The sequence below is a fragment of the Pelophylax lessonae genome (genome assembly GCF_965119305.1).
Source record: "Pelophylax lessonae genome assembly, chromosome: 9".
NCBI classification, from domain to species: Eukaryota; Metazoa; Chordata; class Amphibia; order Anura; family Ranidae; genus Pelophylax; species Pelophylax lessonae.
The window spans coordinates 235,318,231-235,336,852 of NC_138776.1; the positions used below are offsets into that span (position 1 = coordinate 235,318,231).

General features: G+C 41.9%; 1 protein-coding gene across 2 annotated transcripts in view; it reads left to right on the forward strand.

Moving 5' to 3' along the window:
- LOC309564522 (membrane-spanning 4-domains subfamily A member 4A-like) overlaps positions 1-18,622 on the forward strand; it is a 63,310-nt gene that overhangs the window by 31,710 nt on the left and 12,978 nt on the right. For both annotated transcript variants that reach the window (XM_082269153.1, XM_082269154.1), the window contains 3 exons: positions 4,058-4,204; positions 8,502-8,612; positions 11,528-11,584. In XM_082269153.1, coding sequence (XP_082125279.1) covers positions 4,067-4,204; positions 8,502-8,612; positions 11,528-11,584 — 306 coding nt within the window. In that variant the 5' untranslated portion in view covers positions 4,058-4,066. The remainder of the gene's footprint in view (positions 1-4,057; positions 4,205-8,501; positions 8,613-11,527; positions 11,585-18,622) is intronic.

Below are 18,622 nucleotides of genomic sequence, written 5' to 3' on the forward strand. Positions count from 1 at the left end.
TTACGTCACTACATGTGACTTTATCAGGGGATACTAGGGGATTTACAAGGGAAGTTTAAATAGGATATTGATTGACTCCAATTTGGTGGCCATTTTGCTGAAGTCTCTGATATATGCACAGCATGGCCGATAATATCTATGTTTCAACTCACTGTAATTGTTATATACAAATCAAAGAGTGTTGGAGATTACATGGTTGTAATGAGAGTCGATTCTAATGGTCATATTGTATATATAAAGGGTATTATTATTCAATGATGTCGGCGATTAACTGGACATTACAAGGAAGTGGATAATAAATGAACCAGTAGGTATATACATAGAGCTAAGTGATATTGGAAGGGACTTATACAAAAGGTGGAATACAGATGACGGAGATGCTTAAATGTTGTTAAAGATGTTAAAACATTAAAATAAGTGAGTGCTTCTAAATAGTAACAAAAAAAAAGGTCCAGTCGCTAGCCCTTTAAACAGATTCCTGAAAGGTCATGAATTCAAATGCTGTAATACTATGGCTGTGACCGATTGTAATCTGTTATACCAAGGCTGCAAAATCCCTAACATGGGATGATGTTAAGAACTGTCAAAACTGTAAAAAAGAGGGATGGCGCTCTATGGCATACATGTAGGAGATTACTGTATGGATAATTGACAAGAGAATGTTTCAGGATGAACCATGAAAGTTTAATGAAATCACATAATGAAAAAATAAACATAAAATGAAATAGTCAGCCAAACCAGTCCTGGGACCTCCGAATCTCCCTGGGGTGCTGTGGGAGTCCCTGGTGGTAAAGGTAGGGAAATCCAATCAAATCAGGTGGTGCCAAGTGGGGAGAACCAATCCTGTGTGGCACGATACGTCACTGCGGTAATGATCGGCTGAATGGGTACTGTGTGCGGCCGCTACACAGACCCAGAGCCGAGTCGTCCTCCGTAACCGGATCCTCCGTAGTTACCGGAAATGACACGCGAGTGACGTCACCAGAAGTGACGGTAGGGAGCTCAATAGGATGCCGGGCTGGATCTTTGCAATGACTCGCAAGCTTCTGGTTGCCGCAACTACATGTTTCGCGCGCATGCGCTTTGTCAAGTTGCAAACAGAAGCAATATAAAGCTGGGATCATGGGCGGAATTAGACCAAGCGGCCAATAGCGGACAAAAACGAAAAAAATGGAGGAGGAGAAAACAAAAAGAAAACAGGAAATGATACGGGAATCCCAAAGCAACCCTGGGGATATAGGGACTACATTAAATGAATGGCAATATTGAAAGATTATAAAAAGATGAGGCACAGAATTACCACGAGCATTATCATATTGGTTCATTATAATGGGAACCTAAATTGTTAATAAAACTCTTGTAAGAAATATATTGAAAATGCAAACATATGATAAAAAATAATAAATAATGAGAAGGACTATACATAGCAAATACCTATGCATACCACACCTAAATAACCACGTGAACCTATAGGTGTCTCCTCATATAAATATCAAGATAAATGGACTAGGAACCAGTACCTAAAATCTATAAACAATAAAAACTATCAATAATCATTTGAGATACATATAAAATCCATATAAAAATATATATGTATAAAATATATAAATACACATATAAATATTTAAAAAGATGTAAAATACATATGCAAGTATAATTAAGGAATAAAAGGCAAGATGAAAAATACATAAAAAGAGAGGGAAGTACGCCATGTCACTGCTCCAATGTTTAAGGTATATGGACCAGATCAGTATTGGATGTCAAACAACACTATTAACTTCCAATTCCTCGTTCAAGCCGTTAGGCGCCAAGGAATTGATTTTATAGATCCAAAATACCTCTCTTTTGCACAAAAGGGAAAAGCGTTCATTATCGGTTAATGTGCCCTTTGGGTTAGTTTCGATTGCCATAACCTCAAGACATTTGAAATTCTTATTGTGCATTTTGAGGAAATGGCGGGGAACGCTGTGTTGATCACACCCTTTTTGAATGAATCTGCGATGTTCACCTGCGTTTGCGTAAAGTACGCATAGTGCACCCCACATATAACAATCCGCAGGGACACCTCAACACATAAATCACGTACTCCGTGGAGCACGTGATAAAGTGCTTGATAGAAAAAGTGTCACCCTTATTGTCAATGGAGGTGCATGCGTGAACTATAGACTGGCATGTCAAACACCCTCGTTTTTTACATTGAAAGATCCCGGTTCTGTTGTCAAAATAAGACCTAATATCATAGAGGACCCGTGACTGTGTTTTTAACTTACTGGGGGCAAGGATATTTTTAATAGTTTGTGCCCATTTAAAAGTAACTTGTGGGGTAAGGGGCTGAACGGGGGCCAATCTATTGTCAAGACGAAGAATACTAAAATGTTTCTTAATGATATATGAAATGGCCCTGTACTGATAGTTGAAGCCAGTAATGAACCTCACAGTGTTAATATTATCTTTCCTAGTGCATTTTTGAGTCTGTACGGGCTCCAAGTGTGCCTAAAAGGTGCTCTTAACTAGAGGTGAGGGGTACTCCTTATCTGAAAAACACCTCATCATCTTGGCACCCTGATTACAGTAATCGACCGGGTTGGAGCAATTTCTCCGGAGCCTATGAAATTGGCCCCCGGGGATGTTGCGCTTCCACGCCGGATGATGACAACTAGTATAGTGGAGGTAAGAATTACCACTAGTAGATTTGATATGATTGCTACTAGTGATGAGAGGGCCTTTATGGGAAAGGACTAGATCCAGGAACACCAACTCCTTAGGGTTGATCACAGATGTAAACGAAAGACCCAAGGGGTTGGCATTACAATGGGCCACAAAAATAGTAACTCCTCTCAATAAAGATGAAATATACATATAAACAAATTAAAAAACATTGGATAATCCAATAATGTAGTGTATTGCAAGATAGTAGAGATAGAAGACATAGGATAAAAAAATCAAGCTATTAAAGCAGAAACAATAGATAGAAGTGGTAAATGTATACAATGCCAATAAATCAACTAGGTAGTTGGGATTGCAAAAAAACGAAATATCTACCATAATGACAGGACCAGTAAATATCACATCAAACATGGGCAAGAATGGGATAATGTAGGGGATAACTAAAAAATAAAATAAAAAATAAATTGAGCACTAGATGGCGGTGATGTGTAGTGGTGTATGGCAACCAATTAGTGTTTCTATAGATAAAGGACCAAGAGTGATATGATGAAAAGAAAAAATGGATAGAAGGACTTAAATGGGATAATAAGGAAATAAATGCACCATATAGACAAAGTGATAAAAAATAGATGTCAGTCAGCCTGAAGAAACGTAAATAATCAGTGAAAACAAGTGGGAGATATAGCTCTATGAGAGCAAAATATAATGAATAGACCCTAGTGAGAGGTGGCAGGATCGGATCAAAATATAAATAATCTAAACAAGAATTTTAGTTTACAAACTTTAGGAAATGTTAAAAGGCGCGAACTAGAGTTCCCTGTTTTTCTTTTTTTAAAGTCTTATGTTGTTTTTAGGATTTCAGCAGGGGCGTAACTACAGGGGTTGCAGGGGTTGCAATCGCTACCGGGCCCCATGCTCCAGGGGGCCCGGTAGCAAAACAGTGGGTGAACTTCTAGGATCTCAAAGGTCACACTTGCGACCGGGCCCTGGCATTTCACCACTGTGGGGAGGCCCCAAGATTGCAGGAAGGGGGCCCACTGCAGAACTTGTGAAAGGATCCTGATGCGGTACCATAATAAAAGGCCATGCAATGAGAGTAAAGAGCCCCAGGATTAGTGGGAAGAGCCCCGGGCTTGAAGGGAAGGGCCCCGGCCAGGGGTCTGGGGGGCCCTTCATGGTTTCTTGCATCGGGGCCCTGAAGGTTCTAGTTACGCCTCTGGATTTCAGGCTTACTTTGTCAAAAACTGTCCCATGCATCCCAGTGCACCCATGCACTTTGTCAAAAACTGACCCATCATTAGGGGATTTTAAACACTATACATTAAACTGAGGTCACAGGTGAAACGTCTAACCTCAAGTGGATATTAATGCAATCACCTTCTTCCAGCAGGATTGAAAAATGGTCGCAACAATGGATCAAGAGAAGGGCGCAGTTGTTGCAACGCAACATCCCGTCTTGATATCAGGACTATGTCACAGCAGTCAAGTCCAAGCCAATTACATATCATTTTTGAAGGGGCAACCAAAAGCTCTTGCGGTAAGTTATCAGAAAAGATTCAGCAATAAGGATTTCAGTTTTTGTGGGGATTCTCAAAAGTTTCAAAACCTCAATTGTCCTATAGCCAGCTCAGAACCAAAATGGGCTGTGACCTGGTAATCTGTTGGCATCAGACATAGAGTAGCTGGAATGTTTCCATGGAAGGCAACCTTGAGATTCTTTACAATATGAGGCAATATTGTTCACAAATCTGTCTAAATCTGTGTTAGTGAGCACTTATCCTTTGCTGAGCTAATCCACCTCACATGTGTGACATATCAAGATGCTGATTAGACAGCATGATTATTGCACAGGTGTTTCTTAGGCTGTCCACAACAAAAGGCCACTCTAAAATGTGCAGTTTTATCACACAGCACAATGCCACAGATGTCGCAGGTTTTGAGGGAGCGTGCAATTGGCATGCTGACTGCAGGAATGTCCACCAGAGCTGTTGCCCGTGAATTGAATGTTCATCTCTCTACCATAAGCCGTCTCCATAGGTGTTTCAAAGAATTTGGCAGTACATCCAACCAGCCTCACAATCGCAAACCACATGTCACCACATGTCACCACACCAGCCCTTCTTCACCTCCAAGATCGTCCGAGACCAGCCACCTGGACAGCTGCTGCAACAATTGGTTTGCATAACCAAATAATTTCTGCACAAACTGTCAGAAACCGTCTCAAGGAAGCTTTTCTGCATGCTCGTCGTCCGCATCAGGGTCTTGACCTGACTGCAGTTCCTCTGCGTAACCCACTTGAGTGGGCAAATGCTCACATTCGATGGCATCTGGCACTTTGGAGAGGTGTTCTCTTCATGGATGAATCCCGGTTTTCACTGTACAGGGCAGATGGCAGACAGCGTGTATGGCGTTGTGTGGGTTAGTGATTTACTGAAATCAACATTGTGGATCGAGAGGCCCATGGCAGTGGGGTTATGGTATGGGCAGGTATATGTTATGGACAACGAACACAGGTACATTTTATTGATGGCATTTTGAATGCACAGAGATACCGTGACGAGATCCTGAGGCCCATTGTTGTGCCATTCATCCATGACCATCACCTCATGTTGCAGCATGATAATGCACGGCCCCATGTTGCAAGGATCTGTACACAATTCCTGGAAGCTGAAAACATCCCAGTTATTGCATGGCCAACATGCTCACCAGACATGTCACCCATTGGGCATGTTTGGGATGCTCTGTATCGGGGTATACAACAACGTGTTCCAGGTCCTGCCAATATCCAACAACTTCACACGGCCATTAAAGAGGAGTGGACCAACATTCCACAGGCCACAGTCACCAACCTGAACTTTTAAGCAACATTATAAGCAACATTATAAGCAAGTGCTGGTCTGGTTTTCCTCCTTTTGCATCCGAAGAGCAAGAAGGAAAGTTTCCCACCCCCCCTCCCTTGTCACGTGCACCTTTGTGTGGTCGGGTCATCCTAGTATTCTAGGGGGGACTGTATTTTTGTTAATTAATTATGAGTTACTGTTTGCTCGAGTTCTAAAAACTGAGCTAGTACAATTATATTCACTAAGTGATTTTGGTTTAAGTATTATTATTATTGATCATTTAAATCCCTGGTCCCCAACCCTGGTCCTCAGGGCCCACTAACAGGCCAGGTTTGCAAGATAACTGAAATACATCCCAGGTGATATCATTTGCTGCTCAGTGATTGCATTACTCTAGTCTGCATCTCCCCAAGGTAATACTTAAAATCTGGCCTGTTAGTGGACCCTGAGGACCGGAGTTGAGGACCACTGATTTAAATGTTTGATTTTCATGTTTGAAACCAATAAAGAGTGCCGCGGCCATTTTTCTTGCCAAATACTGCGGATCTGTTTGGTTATTTATTAATTAAGTTATAGATTAAGTGGACGAAGGTGTGGCCTATGATCCCATCAGCATCTTGATATGCCACACCTGTGAGGTGGATGGATTATCTCAGCAAAGGAGAAGTGCTCACTATTACTAACACAGATTAAAACAGATTTGTGAACAATATTTGAGAGAAATAGGCCTTTTGTGTACATAGAAAAAGTCTTAGATCTTTGAGCTCAGCTCATGAAAAATGGGGGCAAAAACAAAAGTGTTGCGATTATAATCTTGTTCAGTGTAATACAACTCTGCATGCCAAGTTTTATATCAGCCAAGCCAATAAAAACAGTATCAACATTAGCAAACATATGCACTTGCCAACGCGGGGATTATGGGATATATAGTTTGTCACAGGAAAATGCAGACAGAAGTAATGGAATAACCTATGAAGTGCCATGCCAAATGCCTGATGTTCAAAAAAAAAAAAAAAAAAAGAGCAATTTCTGACATAGAAATATGATGATTTGCTCTACTATAGATTGTTCCTACAGGCCAACAAATCACACCAATGCATTAATTATGCGGGTGAAAAACACAAGCTGCAAGAGGGAAGGTTAATACAGTCTTTAAAATTCTTGCAAAACTTAAAGGGTATAGTATGAAATTTGGGGGGGCATTTTTTTTGTTTCTTTTATGGGGTCTCCCTAAAAATCAATGCCAGACCGAAAAAGCCTGGGGTGAATATTGCATCTGTTGTGGGTGCGGTAGTCTGTGTTCTGATGTGATAATGATGTTCTGGAGTGTCTGCTGTATTATTTATTTATTATCATCGGGACTAAAAGATGAAATGCATTTTTTGTCAGGTAAATCTGAAATATTGCTTGTTACTCCTTTGTATTTTGCTCAGCTAGCAGGTGGAACTTTTTTTTTTACATCCTTACAGGCTTTCCTTAACCACTCCCCCCACCCCTTTGTGAAAATCCTAATGTTTACAGAGCTAAATACCTCAATCTGAAACTTGAGCTGAGCTAGTCAGGAGGATTAAAAAAGAGTAAGGTGATGATCCAAAAACCTGCGCAAATGGATAAAAATAAATAAAATGTGATGGAACAAATATAAATATAAAAATAATAGTAATAATAATAGTAATGATAAATATTAATAGTGTGGAGTGATCCAAAATTAGAAGCTGTAATCAACACATGGAGTGAAAATGTATACCAAAAATTAATAATTATTGCTAAATTATAAGATTGCGCTAAACTAAAACACTATTGTGAAAAGTAGTGCAAAAATGCAAGCCAAAGTGCAAATTCTGCAAAAAAAGTGCAAAGTGGTAACAAATCAATAAACCACCTATTAAAATAAACATTCTAAAGTGTCCATAGTGAAGTCCATTAGATAAAGTCCAGTAAATTGTGACAGCAGGTGTCCAAATATCAAGGAACACTAGGTATGCAGTGAATAACGATATGCACCTCCACCAGATCACCCAGAATTTGTATGTGCTTACCAGAAGCTATGGACCCCTTATTATAGGGGGTCAATAGAGCAGATATGATCATGGACACCAGGCATCAAGGAAAGGCAAAGGCACCACCTCCACGTATTCACAATTGATTCCACTTAAACCACCTGGAATGGGGCTCCCATACAGCAAACCAGGAAAAAGAAAGGCCTCAATAGTGAAGTATGTTTAAGTAAGGTATTTTATTAGAAGATGGATGCACTTACACGATCAAAGCAGGGCATTGAGGATAAATATAACGGTCTCCAAATCACGAACGCCACGGACGCCTTCCGCGTTCCATGAGCGTGTCAGCGGGAGCCGGAAGTAAGTTGGCGCAGTCACAGGTCCTTACGTCCTGACGCGGTTCGTCAGTACGTTGGCTGACGTCATCAGGGTCATGTCACCTGATCATATCTGCTCTATTGACCCCCTATAATTAGGGGTCCATAGCTTCTGGTAAGCACAAAGAAATTCTGGGTGATCTGGTGGAGGTGCATATCGTTATTCACTGCATACCTAGTGTTCCTTGATATTTGGACACCTGCTGTCACAATTTACTGGACTTTATCTAATGGACTTCCTCCTTGGACACTTTAGAATGTTAATTTTAATAGGTGGTTTATTGATTTGTCACCACTTTGCACTTTTTTTTGCAGAATTTGCACTTTGGCTTGCATTTTTGCACTACATTTCACAATAGTGTTTTAATTTAGCGCAATCTTATAATTTAGCAATAATTATTAATTTTTAGTCAGAAGGATAATTCACCCCGATCAGATGCCTAAGTCTAAGGTTTGCCCAACACTGATAAGCCACGGATTTTTTAAACCTCCATTAGCATTGCTAAACATATGTTGATAATGTAGTGACCTATACTGAATTGTGATCGATATTTAGACTGCTCGTCTTTCCAAATGATCTGATATCGATATTTTTCTAACATGGATCTTCTTTTTAGGTTGTTCTCATCTGTATGATACTAATACAGATGAGTCTTGCAGGACTTCTAATAGTCATAGACACCTCAAGCACCTTATACAGCGGCATCAATTTCTGGGGCTCTGCCTTTGTAAGTGATTCATTTTTTGTTTTAAAGAAATGTATAGTTTTTTTAATTTTTTTTTTTTTTTTTTTTCTGCTATACACGTAAAAGAGATCAGCTTGCTGTTAAATATTAGTATATGTTAATATTTTAAAAAACTTTTTTCTATGTATACTTTGCAATTATATTTGCATATTAGATGTACAGACTACTTCCCATTTTGCAGTACTACACAGTGGTTGTGCTTTACTGTTTCTTTTCCCAATACAAGTCTATGATTTAGCCAGCTAAAACAATCCATTCCTTGTTTGAATATATCTTACCTCACTAGTTGTATATAAGAGGGCATAGTAATTACAAAAGTATTGTATTAAATAAAAGTGACCATGCCCCAATTCAAAGTAAGCAGATGATGAGAAAATAAATGAGTAGTGGTTGCCTAAAGAGAAAACCATGTCAGCTGAACTGTAGAACCAGAGATACAGACAGGTGAACTTTTATTTTTATTTATTTATTACAGGCACTTATGTGGTGCCATAAATTTACACAGTGCTTTACATATATATTATACAATCACATCAGTTCCTGCCCTCAAGGATCTTACAATGTAAGGTCCCTAACTCACATTCAGTGCCGGCTCACACTGTTCCAACTTGTCAGGCGACTTGGTCGCCTGACAAGTAGCAGACCGTGCTGTGCAATTGGAACCGTTCTAATAGAAGCGACTCAAGTTGCTCCGACTTAGAAAAAGGTTCCTGCACTATTTCGGGGCGACATCGGAGCAACTTGCATTGACTTCCATTATGTGAAGTCGTTGCAAGCCGTGCCAAAGTCGCGGTGCACGGGAGACGGCATAACTCGCCTGAAGTCGTGTCGCCCTAGTGTGAACCGACACTCATACATAACATACTAGGGCTAGTTTAGACAGGATTCAAATAACCTACCAGCATGTCTTTGGCGTGTGGGAGGAAACTGGAATTCCTGGAGAAAACCCGCAGGGAGAATATGCAAACTCCCCACAGTGCCGTGATTGGGATTCGAACCAAGGACCCTAGTGCTGGTAGGGAGAAGTGTTAATCACTTAGCCACAGTGAAATTATGGGCAGATGTCAACCATTCCTGTAAACATAACAAATTAGTACCACCCCTGCCCAACAAGCTTTTCTATTGGTTCTTTACTGCTATGTCCTCGTTCAGCAGAAATCCTCCTCCTCTGATTCCACCCGTCTCTCTTCCACCACTATGCCTGTACTTTCTGCCCACCTCTACTACAGCTTCAATGAATGAAACTTGATCTGTGAATATAGGGAGCAGACCTTTCAATCATCCACCCATTCTCCATTCATAGATCACGTTTCCTTGGTTATAAACATTGGTTACACTAGAACTTTCTCCTACGCTGTGTATTCCATTCAGACTCTGTCAGCTGCTTCACCACCTGTAGAGGCAACCAATCACCAGGATTCAGGATAGGTGCCCTCTGCGAATGAGGCCACGTGGCAATAGTGTCTTCCCAGATGAGCTTGTATCTGAGGAACCCTTGCTGGAACTTCTTGCAATGGATATCTCCTGTCAAGAACGTTCTGACCAGTCTATTGATCAAATGGCACTTTTCCACTGCAAGTACCGGCTCGGCTCTACTCGGCCCTGCTTGGCCCTGCTTGGCCCGGTTTGCTTTTCCACTGCTGGTACCGCATGGTACGGTGTTGGAACGGTTCGGTACGGTATGGTTTGCTTTTCCACTAAAGTAGTACTAAAGTTAAGTGGGTGGGATAACAACGGGGTGGGTGGGATTCTCTGACCAATCAGTGGCTAGTAGTGACTGCATGCAAAGGATTGTGGGATATGGTACCGGGTATGGTAACTCTTGGAACCACAATCGAGGTGGTACTGTTTTTGAGAGCCGTACCGTTCTGGTTCCATGCAGTGGAAAAGCGCCGCCGTACCGTAATGGAACCAGCCGTTCCTACACCGTACCGTGCGGTACCAGCCGTGGAAAAGCACAACAGCGAGCAGAACCGTTCGGTTCCATGCAGTGGAAAAGCGCCAAAAGACAACATTGTGGTCCTCCTGTTGCGAATGAACAGTCCTTGGACATTTACTCTCCCTGCCCAAGTGAGCCACTAGAAGACTCAAAAGCATTGGAAGGTGTAGCCATGTGGAGGTAAGAACCACATTAGAGGAACTCTCTAGAGCCAGCTGAGATGCTGCAGAATGGGAATGTACCGGGTGGGTTAGAGATGCTCATAACAACATAGATCATACACAGCGAAGGAGTTACATCTAACGAGGCTTGTCATATTGGTGAATTTGTCAATGACTTGCATTTTATTTTATTTAAAAGTGATTTTAAGTGACATAACACTATTTGGAGCATTGTATGTTTTTTCATGTGCTGTCTGTGGATAATGTGCTGGAGGTGGTGCAGAACCATTTAGGGACAAATATCCCTTAAAAGCTGCATATGACCTGAAATACTAGTAGGGTCATACAGCTCTAGTGAGTTTAAAGCCAAGCCCAGGTGGTGGGCCCTTTCTGGAGTTTTTTCAAGAAATCTCATATTTACTGGAGGATGAAGGATGAACAAAGGTTGTTCATAGACACTTTCAGATACATAGATGTTTTGTGATCATCTTTCACTTATGGTTTTTATTAATGGATTTGGGGGGTATATTATTACATATGTTTGGGATAAATATGGTAATTTATGTTTGGACATGTGAATATCATGCTGCCTATTTTTTTTATATAATGCCATTTGCTATTTTATTGGTCAATTTGACATGCTTTTATCACTTAAACTGTCCATTTTTAGGTGTTTTTTTTTGTTATATGATCAATGACCAGGCATGTGATGGCATGCTGTAAGCTTCATTGATTTTGTCAGAGTTGGCAGATGATTAAACAATATATATTTTTCATTGTTCTTTTGTCCTATGCAGTATCTCATTGCAGCAGGGTTAACACTGGCAGCTGAAAGCAAACAAAGCCGCTGTCTGGTAAGTTGTCTGTGTTAATAGAATAAAGAAATGTTTTGTGATTATATAAGAATATAGGCAGGAAGTGCAAAGTACAGTAATGAATGGCAATCGATCAGGTTTTCATATTACAGGTAGGCTAGCCAAGAACATGAGGAAGTGCTCATTCATCAGAGATCAGAACCTTCAGGTTATTATTGCTATCTGCCAAAAAGACAAGATGCAATATAACCCTTCCAGGTATAGAAAGTGTGCAGTCATGTTGTGTACCATAATTTGATTATCCTGAGCAAATTACATATTTTCATTTTTTTTAATGAACATGCAAAATAATTCAGCCTGACATTACTGTACAAGTCCAAGCAACGCTGTATCTTGGCCTAGGTCGAAAAGGCCCAGGCTTAGGGTGGCTCTTTGCAGGGGGGGGGGGGGGGGGTGGGGCAGCACCAAAAGATGCCTCTGAGTCTTATGGGGGGGACTGGGTCGGGAGGAAAATCTGTCTGGCGCCACCATAAAGCCCCATATCATACATGGAGGTCAGTGTATATATAATATTTGGGGGTCATTGTATATATAATACAATAGGCGTCAGTGTGTATATATAATACATGGGGGTCAGTGTATTTATAATATAATGAGGTCAGTGTATATATATAAAACAATGGGTAATGGGGGGGGGGGGAATCAGTGTATATATAACACATAGGGGGTCAGTGTATATATAATATATGGGGGTCAGTGTGTATATAATACATGGGGGTCAGTGTATTTATAATATAATGAGGTCAGTGTATATATATATAAAACAATGGGTAATGGGGGGGGGGGGGGGAATCAGTGTATATATAACACATAGGGAGTCAGTGTATATATAATATATGGGGGTCAGTGTGTATATAATACATGGGGGTCATTTTATATATAGTATATGAGGTAATGGGGAGGCAGTGTATAATAAATGGGGGGTCAGGGGGCAGTCCACCAGTCTGCCTGCCTGCAAGGAGAACTGAGGGCTTCAATAATAATAACAGATGAAGGGGTGGATCTTAAACAGGAAGAGGTGGGACAAATTTGAATGGGGGGCGTCCAATTTTAGTCTTGCCTAGGGCAGCACAAAACCAAAATAACTACTGAGTCCAAGGTTTTAGAACACCATGCCCCCCAACTCTACCTCATTTTTCTGACCCTTTAATTATTCTACTTGTATTTTGAAAAACAAAAATAAAGACATAGAAGTGATTAAAAAAATTGGGTTTAACAAATCATTTTTGCAGATTTATCCCCATGTCTTGTAGCAAGGGTGTGGTTTTTTTGCAGACATAATTTGTGTTATAATGTGGCCCTCTTTCTCATCTCAAAAGGTTGGGAGATATGGAACACTATAACTTTTCCAGTTTTTATTGACATTTACGCAGTTTATTGCCTCAATTGCTGTAATACATTATACCATAAAGCAAATATACAATATTTTCAGATATAAGAGCCAAACACACTTCTGGCATTCTTTCTACAATGGAAATCTAATATTGTTTTTAAAGTTTTTCCTGATGCCACTGCAGAAGTGCTCACAGCTGTGTTGTACATGTAGGCTGCTTTTATTTCAGTCTTCTGTCCAGTTCATTCCAAACCAGCTTGATGGGATTTAAGTCTGAAGACGTAGCCTGGATGCGTATGAACTGGGGATCGACCGATTATCGTCAAAGCCGATATATCGAGGGCCGATATGCACTTTCCCCTATATATCGGAATCGGCCCCTGAGGTTACCAATATTGCCGATATTTCTGAAAGTGCATGTACTGAGTGATGCCTGCAGCTAGAGGTATCCCCTCGGTACCGGTGTCCATAGCCGACGGTCAGCTGTCTTGTAATGACAACCGATGCGGCTGAGAAGCCGCTCGGTTGTCATTACAAGGAGCGGGAGGGGACGTCCCCCCCCTCCCGCTGCCTTCCGCGGCTCGCCGCTCGGTGGGATGGGAGACCCGATCAACCAGCCTGCACGGCCGCCGAAGTCCCGATCAAAGCCGCATTTGGCTCTGATCAGGTCTCAATGTAAAAACCCGGAAGTAATGTCATAACATCACTTCTGGGTACTGGATTAAAAAAAATGACAGCATTCAAAACAGCCAAACTTGGCGTTTTGAATGCTTTTAAGTGCAGAGGAGGGGTTTGGGGTCTTTTAGACCCCCAGATCCCTCCACAAGAGTACCTGTCAAGAAAAAAAAATTTTTTTTTAAATGTACAAAAATATCAGCCAATATCGGCTGATACCGATATGTGATGACTAAAATATCGGTATCGGCAATAAAAAAATGATATTGGTCCATCACTAGTATGAATTCCTGACCAGTAAAGTGTAGTTTGCAGTAGAAGGCCTTTTGGTTCAGGGTGCCAGTCACTGTGTACAAGTTGCCAACTCTGGATTCAGCAAAAGAGTTCAAGACTATCATCTCTCCTATGTCTGACAGCTAAAGTCACAGTTCTCCAATTTTCTCTGCAGAAGGCTAAACATAGAAATGCACAGATTTGAGTAATTTGAGGTCAGAACTGTCAGAATCCTATTGTAAAGGAGAGGAGAGAGCGGCGCCAGCTTGGTATAGCATAAGTTTATTAGGCACTGTTGAAAATGGTTACACCATCGGCACCTAACCTCCTCCTTCCACGCCACTTTCCTGGGAGAAAAAGATGGATGACCCCATCAGACTCTTCGTTCCTGTTTCACCCAACCTCAGAAAGTGAGTCACCATTTTCAACAGTGCCTAATAAACTTATGCTATACCAAGCTGGCGCCGCTCTCTCCTCTCCTTTACCTCTCAGAGCCTCTCCACGCTCCAGTCGGCTGCCGCTGAACATAGCCCCCCTATATCACTAACTGGATTCCCCCTCTTCGCAGTCCCACACCCCCTCCTCCCACTCACCCATTTTCCTTGTACCATCTTAGGATACCAGAGAGCGCCATGACACCCCCCAGAATCCTATTGTAGTGGCCTAGTAAGTAGCAAACTGGGAATTCTGTGTCATGGGCTGGAGACATCATGGTTCTAAAAGACCACTGATATTTGCATAGAGGGCACTTGTTTTTATTTAAAAATATTAAAGATCTCTAATACAGTAAATACATGCATACATACACACAGGATACACGGGCATACAAGGACACTTATTACAATACAGAGATTAGGTATCCCTGAAAAGAGATAGAATAATAATTTGAGGTTTCAGGACCTGGCAGGCTCAGAGGCCCAGGCAGAAACTCTGCAGCTGTCCCTGTTGCAAAATCAGAACAGTTGGCAAGTACAGTATCTCACAAAAGTGAGTACAACCCTCACATTTTTGTAAATATTTTCTTATATCTTTTCATGTGACAACACTAAAGAAATTACACTTTGCTACAATGTAAACTAAAAGTAGTGAGTGTACAGCTTGCATAACAGTGTAAATTTGCTGTCCCCTCAAAATAACTCAACACACAACCATTAATGTCTAAGCCACTGGCAACAAAAGTGAGTACACCCCTAAGTGAAAATGTCCAAATTGGGCCCAGTTAGCCATTTTCCCTTGCTGGTGTCATGTGACTCGTTAGTGTTACAAGGTTTCAGGTTTGAATGGGGAGCAGGTGTGTTAAATTTGGTGTTATTGCTCTCACTCTCTCATACTGGTCACTGGAAGTTCAACATGGCACCTCATGGCAAAGAACTCAGAGGATCTGAAAACAAAGAATTGTTGCTCTACATAAAGATGGCCTAGAGTATAAGAAGAGTGACAGGACCCTGAAACTGAGCTGCAGCATTGTGGCCAAGACCATACAGCAGTTTAACAGGACACGTTCCATTAAGAACAGGCCTCACCATGGTCGACCAAAGCAGTTGAGTGCACATGCTCAGCGTTATATCCAGAGGTTGTCGTTGGGAAATAGACATATGAGTGCTGCCAGCATTGCTGCAGAGGTTGAAGGGATGGGGGGTCAGCCTGTCAGTGCTCAGACCATACACCGCACACTGCATCAAATTGGTCTGCATGGCTGTCGTCCCAGAAGGAAGCCTCTTCTAAAGATGATGCACAAGAAAGCCCGCAAACAGTTTGCTGAAGACAAGCAGACTAAGGACATGGATTACTGGAACCATGTCCTGTGGTCTGATGAGACCAAGATAAACTTATTTGGTTCAGATGGTGTCAAGCGTGTGTGGTGGCAACCAGATGAGGAGTACAAAGACAAGTGTCTTGCCTAAAGTCAAGGATGGTGATGGGAAGGTCATGGTCTGGGGCTGCATGAGTGCTGCTGGCACTGGGGAGCTACAGTTCATTAAGGGAACCATGAATTCCAACATGTACTGTGGCATACTGAAGCAGAGCATGAGCCCCTCCCTTCGGAGACTGGGCAACAGGGCAGTATTCCAACATGAGAACGACCCCCAACCACACCTCCAAGACGACCACTGCCTTGCTAAAGAAGCTGAGGGTAAGAATGATGGATTGGCCAAGCATGTCTCCAGACCTAAACCCTATTGAGCATCTATGGGGCATCCTCAAATAGAAGGTGAAGGAGCGCAAGGTCTCTAACATCCACCAGCTCCGTGATGTCGTCATGGAGGAGTGGAAGAGGACCTGTGAAGTTCTGGTGAACTCCATGCCCAAAAGGGTTAAAGCAATGCTGAAAAATAATGGTGGCCACACAAAATATTGACACTTTGGGTCCAATTTGGACATTGTCCCTTAGGGGTGTACTCACTTTTGATGCCAGCGGTTTAGACATTAATGGCTGTGCGTTGATTTATTTTGAGGGGACAGCAAATTTACACTGTTATACAAGCTGTACACTCACTGCTTTACATTGTAGAAATGTGTCATTTCTTCAGTGTTGTCACGTGAAAAGATATAATAAAATATTTACAAAAATGTGAGGGGTGTACTCACTTTTGTGAGATACTGTACCACCCCAGCAACAATGGATCCACCCCTTTAACAATAGACCTCCAGCAACAGCAACAGGTTTTCCAGCAGCCAGCAACAGAAGACCTCTCCCTCAACAATTGACCCCCACACCTGCAACAATAGACCTCCTCAGCAACAATAGACCCCCACACAAAATAGATTCCTTCCAGAATCAATAGACCAGTTGTAATATATATTGTTATGAATTAATAAATTGTGGCTTGGCAAATTCATTAACAGAATTATCCTGAAACAAATGTATCTGGATTGTGTTGTGTTTGTTCTATGGACCAGCAGGGGAGGCTGTTCAACAAAAAAACAAATGCAATGTGCACACCGTATAAAGTTAACAAAAAAGGTCAGGCAGCAGGGATTTTTGAATCTGGCACACACAATTTTACAGGGCCATATTGCCAGATGCCATGGTTGTCAGATTTTTGATAGATTACAAATAAAAGGTGTGATCAATAGAACATTAGGAGATTCTTTCTCTTCTGTTTAGTCCTATAGTAACTGACACACACCTACACAATATTACCAAAAGTATTGGGACTCCTGCCTTTACACGCACATCAACTTTATTGGCATTCCAGTCTTATTCCATAGGGTTCAATATTGAGTTGACCCACCCTTTGTAACTATAACAGCTTTAACTCTTCTGGGAAGGCTGTCCAATAAGGTTTAGGAGTGTGTTTATGGGAATGTTTGACCATTCTTTCAAAAGCACATTTGTGAGGTCAGGCACTGATGTGAACGTGAAAGCCTGACTCGCAGTCTCCGCTCTAATTCATCCCAAAGGTGTTCTATCGGGTTGAGGTCAGCAGTGCACTCCAAACTTGCTCATCCATATCTTTATGGACCCTGCTTTGTGTTAGGTGTGCAGCCATGTTGGAACAGGAAGGGGCCATCTCTGAACTGTTCCCACAATGTTGGACACATGAAAATGTCCAAAATGATGCCTTAAAGCGGAGTTCCATCCTAAAATTATACTTACCTCCATCTTCTCGCTCCGGGTCACCTGAAAAACAAATGGATAATCGAAATTTTTTTTTTTTTTACTTACCTTGTAGAGAAAATATACTCGCCTTACTTCCTCTTCCTCCCCTCGGCGGCCACGGCGATTCGTCACTTCCTGGCTTTTGCAATGATTCCTGGGAGCTGAACGTCATCGCTCCCAGGAATCATTGCGCCTGCACCGGCCCCGACGTCAGTTCCGGGGCGCGCGCGTCATTCCCTTCTAAACAGCTTCTGGGCATGCCCAGAAGCTGTGGAGGGATGAGGCGCGCGCACCGGAAGTGACGTCGGGGCCGGTGCAGTGCATCGTGGGACCGAAGAAGAAGGAAGAGGACGGAAGAGGACGCGGAAGAGGATCGCGCTGGATTCAAGCTGCCCACACCTGAGATGGCAGCGCTGGACAAGACATTTTCAAGGTAAGTATTTCTCCCAAAAGGTAAGTGCAACCCGGGACAGATCAGAGGCTAGCCATTGTGGAATGTGCTAGCCCTGACTGTCCCGGGGGTATTTTTATTAAAAAATGTATAACCAGGGTGGAACTCCGCTTTAAGAGTTCCCTTTACTGGAACTAAGGGGCCAAGCCCAACCCCTAAAAAATAACCCCACTATAATCCCCCCTCCACCAAATGATTTGGACCAGTGCACAAAGTAAGGTCCATAAAGACATTGATGAGCGAGATTGGGGTGTAGGAACTTGACATGAGGTCTAAATAAAAATATTTTTCTTACAGCCTTTGCCCAAATCAGAGACATATGCCATCATTTTTTTCCTCTATGACCCACCCTCAGTCACCTGGACAAGAGGTCAGAGGAAATTTTCTTGACAGGTACAAATACAGAAATAAAATCCTGACACAGTTTCTAATATTTTACCTATTGATCAGAGGTGGATTTTGTTGTTGCAGACAGGGATTGAAGCCTCCAACTTGAAGCATAGCAGTGTAAGCCAAGCTTGGGTGTTAAAAACAACAGCAGGGTTTGATTTCACAAAAAAACCCTACATAGTTTTGAGTGGACTGGTCCCAAAGATGCAGGGAAGGGAAGTGGGGTTATTATAAAAAAAAAAAAACAAATGCAGATATTAAGAAAAAAACATGCATTGAATAAAAAATGCT